At 48.3% G+C, this 13,113-nt stretch overlaps 1 protein-coding gene across 3 annotated transcripts in view; it reads right to left on the bottom strand.

The window, feature by feature from the left end:
* The window catches only part of plxnb3 (plexin B3), a 44,253-nt gene that overhangs the window by 12,651 nt on the left and 18,489 nt on the right, over positions 1-13,113 (bottom strand). For all 3 annotated transcript variants that reach the window (XM_028993765.1, XM_028993767.1, XM_028993766.1), the window contains exons 3-16: positions 10,649-10,828; positions 8,393-8,521; positions 7,696-7,796; positions 7,352-7,484; positions 5,612-5,771; positions 5,075-5,183; positions 4,109-4,217; positions 3,538-3,663; positions 3,238-3,351; positions 3,005-3,095; positions 2,206-2,372; positions 1,183-1,334; positions 830-935; positions 437-573 (exon numbers count right to left, since the gene is read on the bottom strand). In XM_028993765.1, the coding sequence (XP_028849598.1) occupies positions 437-573; positions 830-935; positions 1,183-1,334; positions 2,206-2,372; positions 3,005-3,095; positions 3,238-3,351; positions 3,538-3,663; positions 4,109-4,217; positions 5,075-5,183; positions 5,612-5,771; positions 7,352-7,484; positions 7,696-7,796; positions 8,393-8,521; positions 10,649-10,828 (1,814 nt within the window). The remainder of the gene's footprint in view (positions 1-436; positions 574-829; positions 936-1,182; positions 1,335-2,205; positions 2,373-3,004; positions 3,096-3,237; positions 3,352-3,537; positions 3,664-4,108; positions 4,218-5,074; positions 5,184-5,611; positions 5,772-7,351; positions 7,485-7,695; positions 7,797-8,392; positions 8,522-10,648; positions 10,829-13,113) is intronic.

The raw sequence follows: 13,113 nt of genomic DNA, 5'->3' as shown, positions 1-13,113 counted from the left end.
AGTTTTCCATGGGGATTAAAACCTTTAAGATCTACCTATTAAACTGCAGCATTCACTCCACCAAATCACACAAGTCTGGGAATTTTAATCTCCAGAAAAGAAAAGGTCAACTGTGTAAGACTTAGTCATATAGAGGAGTTTTATTAAACTGTCATATGAAAAAAAAACATATAATAAGACTCAAGGGGAAAGGCTTTGTTTTTTGCTAAAGACTAAATACGATTAAAATACAGTCATTAGTCTAATAGGAGGTCAAATTTCCCCCTTAAAGGGGCAGTCTTGTCAAAATTGAAATCCATCACCCATGGCTTGTTTTGTAACGTAGCTTTGCCGCCCCGTTAAAATCTCCAGGTCTTCTCAGATTTCATTTTCTTTCCATCCTCTAAAAAAGGATGAATTGTTTTTATTGTATGTGCCGGCGGTAGACCATTCTCACATGTAGCAGGGCTGGAGCCCCACGTAGGCCTTCAGGTCACGTTTCAGTCCGGTCAGCAGCTGGGAACCCTGCACCGTGAGCAGTGTTCCTCCTGAAACCGGCCCTTTATCGGGCACAATGCCGATGAGCTGCGGGTCCTGTGGAGACACACACAGGCACAATTCTGATTAAACTTTTATGCGTGGTAACAACATGCTTTCCAGATGTCACGGGGCTTCCGGCGCATGCCGTATTCAGTTATGCGGTAATCACTGCGTATGGAAAAACAGATGACATGGGAATACTGTGAAGCGAAAGGAAAAAATAGTGGCACACGGTGCTGGAGGAGGTGATATTAATGAGCCGGCATCTTTTCATGTCTGGTTTTAGTAAATGGAAATGAGGGGCTCTTACTTGATAGGTGAATGAGTGGAGGGACTGGCCTCGTTCGGCGTCTAGGACGGTGACGCTTACAGGCCCTTGGTTTGGATGCTCGCTGGGCTGAAGCTCACACACAATCCTGCAGGACACCCAAACACACACGAGAACTACTTGAGTACTAAATAACTCAAGAGTTAAGAGTAAGAACTAAATAAGGAATCGCATCGTTTCATATGAGTAAAAAGTGGCATAAAAATTGGTAACAGTGATGCTAAAGCTTTCTACTACTGTTAATATTGACATGTTCTAAAAAATAATGCAGCACAGCAGCTGTACGGTGTGGACATGATTTGCATGATGCACCAAGCGAGTGAGCGTGTTTTAACCTGGTGGAGATGATGTACTCCTCTGGCAGCGGGAGGCAGCTGACCCCTGCCACGCTCACTCCAGTTCTGACGTCCTCAAAGCGCTGGCCCAGGTTGGAGCCCCACACTGTGACCCTGATGCCCCCCTCCAGTGGGCCACTGTCCGGGTCAATCTGTACAAGGAGCAGAAGAACCTCAGACACGAATGGAGCCAGCTTTGTGAAGGACTCCACACACCCCTCACACACCCCTCCTACCATCCCGAAAAAAGGTACAGAAGCATTCAGGCCCTCACTGCCAGACTGTACAACAGCTTCATCCCACAGGCCATCAGACACCTGAACACTCAGGGTCTTACACTCTGAACTGAAAAAAAAAACTCTACCTCTTATGTTCAGAACACATCTCTATGAAATTTCTATTACAGCAGTATTTGCACATTTCTTACTCAGCACCTTCATTACTCATTTGACTGGTTTTAAGCGCTGTTTGTCTTCTTTGTTGTCTACATGTTTTGATTGACTTAAATACTATTCTTGCACTGCCTGAGTCCCATGTTTTTGCAACTTGAGTCCTAAGACCATCAGTACGTAACGTTGTTTAAATGTTACGCGTAGCACCAGGTTCTAAGGAAACGTTTGTTTCACTATGTACTGTCTATCATGCATGTGGCTGAAATGAAAATAAAGCTCAACTTGAACTTGAGTAATAAGACCGTCAGTACGTAACGTTGTTTAAAATATTACATGTCGCACCAGGTTCTAAGGGAACGTTGATTCGTTTCACTATGTACTGTCTATCATGTATAATGAAGCTAAACTTGAACTTGAGGACAAGACCATCAGTAGGTAACGTTGTTTAAATGTTGTATGTAGCACCAGGTTCTAAGGAAACGTTGTTTTGTTTCACTATAAACTGTCTAACATGTACATAGCAGAAATGACAATAAAGCTCAACTTGAACTTGAGTACTAAGACCTCTAGAGTTGTTCAGTGTTCAGTCTTCCCCCAGCCTTACTCAGGAGCCTGTTGAGGCAGACGTTACCTTGGTGATGAGAGGAGGAGGACATCTTTCTTCCTGTCCAGCCGCACAGGCGTCACTGTAGACACAGCTGGGTCTTTCTCCACCACACCACACACACCGGTACTCCTCGGACACGGCACGACACTGGCTACAGTCAGACTGGCCCACAGAGCAGTCGTAGAGTTTTACTGTGAACACAGGGACATGTGAACGTTCAAACATGGTGCTCTTGCACAATTCACGACAATTCACAAAACATGACAATTCATGCTAATGAATGAACCCCATGAATACCTAAATCCGGCGCTGACAGACATATATTTATATACAACAGATATAGCACACGATGGTCAATATCCCAGTACAGTATTCAGGGTTCTTACAAATTTTTTACAAAAGAAGACTTATCAGTTACTCTAAGGCAAATTTTCATGACCATATGTTCTCTGCAAATCTGAAATAGAAAATATAGCAATATATTGTTAAACTAAATTTATGACTACCCTGAAAATCATTTAAAAGGATGCATAGGTGCTGGATTATGGAAGCAACGCTCACAGCACCACGTGATGTGGTTCACTACACGGATTCTGTAGACCTGTGCTAGATGTAAACGTGGAAAAACACTTCTCGCGCAGTCTTACAGGAACGATGTACTTCATTATACATTCAAATGTCATAACTTCATATGCTTATTTTGTATTCCAAAACTTTTAAAGACCTGGAAAATTCTCTTTTCAAACTCCATGAATTTTTTTGGGTTCTTAATGACAGTAGGAACCCTGAGTACTGTACAGAAATGGCAAGCGATCGTTCTTACAGTGGAGGTGTGGTGCCGAGTCGATTCGCTGTTGACCTCTGAGCAGAAACACAGGGGCGGAGTATTCAAGCTTCTTCGCCGAGTACTGGAACTAAACACACACAGACAGACCATTGTCCACAGCTACTAAGGAGCTGGATCTTTCAGAGGACCAACGTTTTCTGCCACTCGGCACCTAAATGGCATCACACAAAATCTGTAGTTTTGTTTTTATATATTATTAAAATGATTACCTGCTGGGCGGAGCATTTAAAGGTGTGCGTCTTCAGCTCCGACTTAACCAGAGTGGCCGGCAGCATCAGGCTCTTCCCCTCAATATACACCACACAGGTGTAATCCTCTTCATCCTGCAAGAGACGTCATGGCTCTTTTATAACGCAAATGAACCGCTGAAGGCGAGCGGCGGCTCTCTAATGTCCTCTATAAATGCGCGCCCATGAAGTTTGTAATATGCAGACGCGTGGAGATTGAAGTGATCGGATGCAAAGGAGTTGGCCGCTCATGGGGTCGGGGGTCCGTTTCGCATCTGTTACCTCAAACATGTCCAGGTTTCGCCCCTCCAGGAACAGCTCCTTGTCAAAGCCCACAGGGACCAGAGGACTGCCCTGCAGGCCCCACACACAAGGACACGAGTCCACGCCGTGTGGAGTCATTGCATCCTACGCACACGGAAACAGAGGCAGAGGTTTTATACACGCTTTGGCCTTTGAAACGAAACGGTTTAATGCCCCCACCTTTTAACTGGTGCATGAGGTAGGATTAAGCATTAACCCCTTAGACTAAACGGTGGGGCTGTCCAAGTGGAGATCTCTCCTTTCAACGTGCAATTTAGTAGCAGAGTGAGCTTAATCCGTCACTGTGAAATCACTCTGGAATATCTGCCCCCCCACCTTTTTTTTTAAATTTTTTTTATAAGAAACATGCGTTTGACCCAGATCCTGTAGCTTTAAAGCTCCTGTGAAGTGCTAGCACACAGACGTTTCAGAAGAGACCCTCCGAAAAGACTGACAGGCCAATAAAGCTTTGTGAGGGATAGTGGCGCGGAAAGAGGCAGGAGATAAACGGTTTGGTGACGGAGGGAGTGTGGGAGGGAAGGAGGCTTACCCCTGCGTTGTATATGATGGGCTGGCGGGGACAGTGCTTGCTGTGAGTGCACAGCTCGTCCAGAGCGCACCAGTGGCACGGCCACCTGCTGCCAACGCAGGCCATGCACCTACACAAACACGCCGCACAGGACACGTACGCATATTACACATAAAATATAGAGATAAAAAAGTAATCAACGATCTCCTACAAGCAAAAGTCTACAGCTGGAGAACAATATTGTATTGCCGCTCAGAGAACAATAGGAGAACCGAGTCTGTTTCTCTACATTATGATTGGCATAGTGGGGTGTTAATAAAAAGAACAAAATTGCTTGCGGCTTAGATAAACAGTGGTTTTGTTTCCACTGGTTTGTATTGGTGTAAATCTAAAAAAAATATATTATTCATTTAATAAATTAAAATAATAATGTAAATATAGAAAATAATAATAATTTCTGAAAAGTGAAACCACACGGGTCAAGAGCTGCTTATCCCCATGCGTGTCAACATCACATATCGTAACTTCCTCTACAATAGATTCCCTATTATTACTTCCCTATTATTGTTCTACTATATAGGAGACATGACTGCAGTTAATGTTATAGAATTTACTGAAGACACTGTACTTGGCTCTGAATGTGACAAAAAATAAGTAAAAGTGAAACCACTACAGGTCTTGCAGTAGAATTTTTTAGCACCGTCCACCTTCAGGTGCTTCAGTTTCTGTCACCTGCATTTTAATTCAGTTTACAAATTTGCAAAGTTATCATGAGATTGTGTGTTTCCACTTCAGCATGAATTTACAGGCTGGGCTGGAAGTGAAAATCGGCCTTGGTTCTAAATTTGCCTACACAGTGGAGCGATTTTGGCTTCATCGCCATAGAACACATTTTTACAGCCAGTGACACAACGTTTTAACCTGATGTTCAGTATGAATCCCCATTCTCCCTCTGTTCATGCGAAGTTACACATGGTGCAGACTTACGGTGAGGTGCGGTTGAGGAGGCCCACCGCTCTGCAGTCATAAAAAGTCATGTTGGTGTGGGAGATCGTCACCGACCCGAACATCAGCGACACGCGGAGGGACATGTGATCTGCGGGGAGGAGACGATCACTGATGAACTGCGTCTGAATTGACATTTTACCGTCCCGTCCCATTCTGTCTCCATTTCCTTTCTGGGTGTTGCATTTGGGTGACATTTTTCCTTCGTTATGTTTAATCTTTAACTGTTTCAACATACAAATGCTATCGGACGTTACACTGACAGCAGATGCTCTGACATTTCTCCATTGTGAGCGTGACCAGATAAGATCCTTGCAGGATAACAAGTCTTTAAATACTATTAAACCATTTACAAATGCCAACAAAGTACCAGCTACACATCTGAACCTTCAATCTTTCTCACTTTTTCTATTCATTTTAACATCTTTCAAGTTGCTGTGAACATTTATATAATATAATATATATTTTTTGTGCCTTGAATCCGCTCTGGTAATGCGGCCCAGCGGGAGCAGCACTCACCGCTGCCCTCCGGGTTCGAGGGGAGGAGCTCCGGCGCGGGAGACTGGCAGCTGATCCTGCTCGCCGTGACAACCGCAGGCCGCGGGGGCAGCTCCCCGAACGAGCAGGAGAGCGACTCGTTTCCCGACAGGGCAGGCAGCTGGGCGACTGTGAACGACACCTAGGGAGGCCGAGGAGGGAGGTTAGACGAATAAAAATGCCGAACAAGCTGTTATAGCACAGCCAGCTAGGGCCAGCTCCAGAGAGCATCCCATACGTGCATCAAATAGCCATAAAAATCGACCCGGGTGGATGTAGCAGCCTGTTGGGTAACACACTGCCCTATGAACCAGAAGACCCAGGTTCAAATCCCACTTACTACCATCGTGTCCCTGAGCAGGACACCTAACCCTGAGTTGCTCCAGGGGGGGGGGACTGTCCCTGTAACTACTGATTGTAGTCGCTCTGGATAAGGGCGTCTGGTAAATGCTGTAAATGTAAATGTGTAGTGTGGTCAGGGTCGGCCCTGCTTGAATTGGCTACTAAAAAACTGAGAAAAAAAAAAAAAGAGGCAAAGAAGACCTCTGCAGAGAGCCTTGTGTTTGGGAGGAGAGAGTAGTGCTCTGAGAGTCAGAAGCGCTCTTCATTTTGACATCATAATGAGCGGATTTGTCAGCAGCGGCGCTGGATGAGAGGGGAGATAGGCACGGCGGGTCGTTTTTAAGGTCCGCGGGACTTGTGCCATGTAACGCCGGGCAGCGCCGAGCTCGGGTGGTGTTGGTTTGCCGTGGGTGACGGGGACAGGGCCTATCCAGACACGAGCGCCGCATCTCATCATAAACCCAACGTCAAAGAGCCACAGTGGGGAAAAAGTTAAAGAGCAAGAGAGCTAGAAGATAATAAAGGAGAGACAGAGGGAGGGAAAAGTGATAAAGGGAGAGAGAAAGAAAAAGAAATTGTTTACAAATACGATGCAGTCATTTATTCATAAGGCGACGACCTTCCTTCATGAAAGGGGGTAATTTAGTCCAAATGAGACTCCGTGTTCCGACAGTGGTGAGGCGGTTCCGCACGGCGGCAGCTTTTCCATAAAAACATCAGAAGACTCCGGCGCCCATTTGCATATGATTGAGGGGCAATTTAACAGAAGCCCTGCGCGCTCAAGATGGATCGCTCGCGACGGGAAGACAAAACGATTACTGCCGACATATTTATTCCTGCGATCATTATGAAAATGGCTGAGCCTCCGAGCGTTCACTCGCTCACATCACACCGTGGGGCTGCTGGGTAAACGCTTGGGGGGGCAGTCGGGGTACCATCTGAGCATAATGGGCAATGCATCATGTAAAATATTGTTATTGAAACACTCTGCTTTCCTCGTCTGCGGCCGTTGGTGCATCATGAATATTGTGATCAAGTATAAACGCTTAATTCAATTCTCAGGCCATTAGCGCTACGCTCGGTCCAGGTCTGCAACTCTACTAATGAGCTGTCAGTTAATGAGTAATTAATACTAATTTATCCTTTATTTTTCCTACGGCAGTTTTTTTATTGGCCCATAAAGAGAACAATGCCTTTAATAAGACTGATTTCACGGTTTAATCTAGATGCTGATTACTGTTGGACATATGGAGATAAATGATTAATAAACCATACGTGACTCCGATATGGCAACCCTGTAAAGCGGCTATGAAGCGGCTAGGATTTTGCTGGTGCTGCTGGCCCGATGGCACGCGATGTGTCGACGTGTGACGCGCTCACCTCGGTCTGGTTATCCCGGCTCTGGCTGGCCGGCACCAGGCTCTGGACGGAGACGCACCGCTGCCCGCGGTCGTAGCTCCACAGCCAGTGGTGGGGCTGCCTGTGACGCGAACACTCCATCTTCCGCGTGCATCTGGCCGAAGGGCAGAGGGCGGGAACGTGCCGTTAGACCGGAGGTGGAAAAAGAACGCCGGAAGGAGAGCGAGAACGTCGAGGACACTGTCTAGAATTGAAGCGGCAGGAGGGTAACCGGGTTCCTGCGGCTTCTAAACGACTGCTGCGGTGCGGCTTGACCCCGCTGAGTGAACGAATGGGGGGTTAATAAGTGAAGTAATCGGCGTTACCTGCCCTCCAGCACACACCAGCCGCAGTAGGGGTCGTGGACTTGCAGGCAGGAGTGGCAGTCGGCGCGTCTCTCGCACTCGGCCACCGGCAGCCTGGAGACCTGCAAGGGCAGCAGGAGGCTCACAACGCCGCGACAAAACCACGATGGCGCGAGGGCACCGTATATTTTAAAAAATGTAAATGTGTACGATTGGCCTGTTGTACTGAACAAGGGCCGCGTTCTCCAAAGTGATGTCACATGGGGAGCGTTCAAACTACCGTCAGAAATATCACGTGGCGTTTATCCCTGCACGGACGCAGACATCTCCTGGCCACGCCCACTGCCAGGACAAACATGCCGATTATCAGCAATTTAGTTCTAGCCATGTGGTGTGACTGGTGAAGTAATGAACACGGCTGTCAGGAACGTGGACGCAGAGGAAGAAGGACGCTGAACGCAAGACTCACAAAGACGGGGACTTCATAATAAATAAACGCACGTGAAACTGGCTAAAAGGCGGACGACCGAACAAGGACGGGACAGCGCTAGGACACATTTAAAGACGTGACAACAGGCGCACACCATCAGGAACACAAGACAATGCACACATGAAATCCTGGTCCGGAGTACCAGGAAATTTCCGGATTGTGACAACGACAGTTGCTGTTATTGTGTGTGTGTGAGTGTGTGTGTGTGTGTGCGCATGTAGGAATTACTTTTCTCTCTGTCAGGACATAGAGACTCTGGCCTGTTGGGTCCAGCAGCAGGTCAGTGCTGACGGGGCTCTTCTCATCCACCAGCACAGAGTCATACAGGGCGCCGGAGCCGTCCGTCTGGACGAACACCTGCATGCAGACATTAAACCCACAGCCGTGGAACAAAATGACATTAGAAATACTACAGCATCAGTGTACCTCTCATTTCTATCTGTATCCGAAACTGGAATGATCGGGAGATGAAGGTAAGAAATTAGTAATCTAATTTCCAAACTGTAACTACACCAGCCCTCTAAACTCATTTACATTTTAACACAAAAAAAGGATAAATTTCATCTATTTCCTTGCTGGAAGCAGTAAAATGGCATCTCTTTCACTGAAGTTTCATGTGTTCCTATCTAGGCGAGAACATTTGATGAACACGCGTGCCCACACACCCACACCCAAGCGAGATCTCGCAGGATCGGTGTGCCTTCAGCATTCTGGGTAAAAGCGGCTCGCTTTACCACCTCCCGTAATAAGACTTGCCCTGGGAGGTTGTTGTAAACAAGACGCCCATCCCGAAGCCCCCCGTCTAAATATTTCATGCCATGCGCAGGGAGGGGCTGGGATGGAAGCCATCCATGCCAGCCGACCCACAATGCACTGCGTCGGACTGCCCCTATGGGACTGATAATCCGAGCGGTGTGCGGAATTTGTCCCTCTGCATCCCCACCAGCTCCCACCACATGTGATAATGGCCCGAGGGCGAGATTAACCAAATTCAAGGCAGGAAGGAGAAGAAGGAAGAAAAAAAAAAAAAAAAACACAGAGCCAACAACAGCCACCGGCGAGTGTGTGCGGTCGAAACAACATTTTTCTGCATTAACAGCAATCGCCGAGGCCATGTAGCGTACGCCTATCGCCACTGGAGCAAATTTTTATTTATCGGCTGTTATGAGCGTGCCAGCAGCGAGCCGGCCCTCGGTGGGTGTCGCGAAATGTGCCGTGCAAAAGCATGGGGCCTTATCGTGGTTTTTTTTCCCCCCACTTCAAAGCACCGATAGAATGCTAAAAACCCCCCTTTTTACCTTTTCTCCCCGCCCCTTCAGCTCTGGCAAGCAGCTTAAGGCACACACGCTCTTGTCCACTCCAGCATTCCTTAAAAAGGAGCTTCTAACCTCGCCTGCCGGGGATCGGCACGAGATTCTTCAGGGGACAAGTAGGAGAGTCGAATTAATTGAACTCACTTCGCGTGACTTCGCGCAGAGGGCTCACCCGGGCGTACGCGCAGTCCGCGTTCTCCCCGCCCCGCCCCGCCCATGATAAATAGGCTTCTGTGAGCATCTGACACAGTGTCGGATTCAACAGAAAACAATGTGTCGAGTGCTGGCAAGTGACAAGGTCGTCCCGGCGTGGAACAGAACATCTTTATTAAGATAAGCGGCAGAGGCAGAAAGAGACGCCTACGCAGACCCTACAGTTTCAATAAATGAGCAAGAGCATTTCTTGGACAAACCGTAACAAACCCTGCACCGACACCAAATTGCAGGCTCACTCTACCCTGAAGTGAAGTGAAGTGATTGTCACATGTGATACACAGCAGCACAGCACACGGTGCACACAGTGAAATTTGTCCTCTGCATTTAACCCATCACCCCGAGTGAGCAGTGGGCAGCCATGACAGGCGCCCGGGGAGCAGTGTGCGGGGACGGTGCTCAGTGGCACCTCAGTGGCACCTTGGCGGAACGGGATTCGAACCGGCAACCTTCTGATTACGGGGCCGCTTCCTTAACCGCTAGGCCACCACTGCCCCAGCAGTGGTCGGCCGTCCCTCTCTGTATCACTCCTTTTCTCTCTGTCTGAAGGTATTACTGCACACATTTATTCCAGTATAATGGTATATAAGCGTGAAAGCATTACTGCATCGTAACGGTAAAGAATAAAACCTCAAGGGTTTTATAGCAACTCGATCACAACTTAACAGACATTAGTCATTACTGACTGACGCAAAATAAGGAACTCAAGAAACCTTAGATTTAGGTCCGGAACCGCTGATGGTGCTGTTGCTAAGCAACATCAGCAGTCAGGTGTGCAGCAGATGCTTTCATTTAACACCGTGGGTAAAAACACATGAAATAAAGCGATATCAGCACTACTCAGCCTATTTTAACGGCAAGTTGGGTGTAACTATGGTGTAAATTGTGTTTTCTTTTTTTTTTTGTGGCAGTGTCAAACGTCCTTTGGAATGACATTAAACTTGACTGAAAGTGGCACCTTGTGCAGCTGTCCAGTCTTGTCCCCGAGCAGCGCGATGGTGTGTCCGGCCTCGGTGGTGGCGGCAACCGCTGACAGCAGGGTGGCCCTGGTGAGGACCGGTGTCGCCTCCAGGGGGACGGCGCTGGCAATGGGGCTGGGGGTGTGTTCCCCTCCGCAGGGGTAGTCCGTCACAGACGTCTGCACAGAGGAGGGGAGGGGGGGGTGAAAATGAGACCACAAGAGGCTGCGATTTACATCCAGTTCAGCCAGTCGGTGTCTGGCCTTTATTCCAAAAATAAATAATAAAATCAACACTTTCACATTCAGGGCGCCTCGGGCCGCGGGCGGGACGGCGGGCAGTAACCCGCGGCAGTCAGCAGGGGGAGATGGATGGGCCCAGAGCCTCTGATCCAGCTGTGGTGCTGCACACAGCGGCGAAGCTCCGCAACACAGAGGAATAGCACTCATTTACAGCTGCACAGACGTGCACGCGGGGCGCCTCGGTGCATTATGGGTCTGTTGATGTTGTTGACACAGGTGCCTATTCGTGGCAAAGTCTCACTCTGAATTAAGCCGGGTAACATGTGGTTGCGCATGTAGCATTAGTCGTGAATATTCAGACACAAAACTGGATGGGCGCATTGGTCTCATTGGCCGATACACTTTTACTTTTTATTTTCTCCAACGCCGCCGGCCACCCCGAGCATGGAGCGCAGCAGACAATAAAACCTGAACGATGAGAGAGGAGCGCGAAGGAATCCCAGGCTGACCGATTCGGCGCTATTCTGGGCCGTCACCTGTCACCAGAAGTGGACACACACACACAGCCCTACTGACAGCAACAGGCTGGCGTGGGAGTGTGTGCTGGAGCCTGGCAGCGAAGGGGAGGATTTATGAAGGAAGCTCCAGGATGATGACTGGCGCATAGACCTGATCGGATAAATCGTCTTTGGCCTAAACTGCGATTACTCAACAACTCAGAAATCAAACAATTTAGAACATTATAACACACAATAACGAGTCATTGCTCCTCATCTTCTAATATGAGGAACAACCTCTCTCCAAATCTTCTAAAGTCTCCCATAGGGTTTTTGGTGGTCCAGCAAGACCTTCTAGCCCAGCTTCAGTTTTGGCTCAGAAGTCCCCTCATGGCCTAATAACGGATGTAGAAGGGTTGTGAGCCGTGTCAAAGGTCTGCGACCTGGACCACACCCAACAGGCCTGAGCAAAGTCTAGGATTTCAAGTTCTTTTCAGGTCACAGTTGTTGGACTTTGGCTTCGTTTTCGGGTGTGATATTTTTGATATAGCCCTTCACTTGTTTTCATTTTCCGGACCCGTACCGCTTCGCCAACCTCCTACTCCTTTCTATGTCATCTGTAGCAAGTGTTGGAAAAACTAAAAACTCGAATGTTGAAGTCGTAATTCCAAATAATGTCATCTAAAAATGAATAACGTGCGTTAACTTTAAAATTGTTATTTCAGTGATTTCGACCACAAAGTAGGTTTAAAATCAGTGTCAGGTGAGGGTCAAACTTTAATTTCCTTTTAGTTTGGGATTTGGATTAGGATTTCGGAGTAGCGTGGGGGATAGACTGGGTTCGTTTTCACTTCTTTGGCTTTAGTTTCTGGACCATATAAGACAGCACTCCCGTGTGGATAAAAATGTTTCATCACAGGATAAAGGCCGTCATCTGTTTGATTCGCAGTGACCCTTCACTCTAAAACCTCCAAGCCGGCCTTAATTAGGCTCAGGCGGCCCTCCTAATGATGAACGTAGCAGGTTGGTTGGAGTAAAATCTTCCTGGCTGGGGTCCTGCTGCTCCGAGCATGCCAACAAAATGCCTTCATTTGTCACACGTCTGTGCATCAGCCCCTCTGGGCCTGAACCAGCACGCCGCCGCCGCCGCCGCCGCCACCGCCACCGCTTGAGCAACCCTGTTTTTTAAGTGCAGGGGTCTGGCGCAATGGCCGGTGGGTCAGTGTGTTCACCGGGTGGGGGGGGGATGTGGGTCAGCGGCGCAGCTTCGCCAGATGCCGCAGTGCTAAGCTGGATTTGCTCACCCTGTACTGACTACGCCACGCGACCCAAGAGAAGCAATCAGCGACAAATATTGCCCGGCCCCTCCCCTCCCTTTTCACTTTTTTCCCCCCATTCTTTTATTTATGATTCGCTCTCGCATGAGCAGTCTGACACACAACATGCTCACAAAATTAAACGAAAACGGTTTCGTTTCCATTTTTTTCTTTTCGGATGCCCCACCGGGACCATTACCCAGAAATGCAGAGGTCCCGGGATGACATAAGGGCCTGCAGTGAGAGTTGGGCCCCCTTTCAAAGGCCCGGCTAACCTCCCCTTCCCCACCCTGCGGCAGATTAGAGTCAACGCGGGCAGCTGGAAGTTAATCTGTGTCAGCACCGAGGCAGCTGCCACTCAGGGACTTACACGCCGTGACACGGGACCTTTCAGCAGGCGACCCCCCGG

The sequence above is a fragment of the Denticeps clupeoides genome, chromosome 10, assembly GCF_900700375.1.
Source record: "Denticeps clupeoides chromosome 10, fDenClu1.1, whole genome shotgun sequence".
NCBI lineage: Eukaryota > Metazoa > Chordata > Actinopteri > Clupeiformes > Denticipitidae > Denticeps > Denticeps clupeoides.
This window is presented reverse-complemented; position numbering and strand designations above follow the sequence as displayed.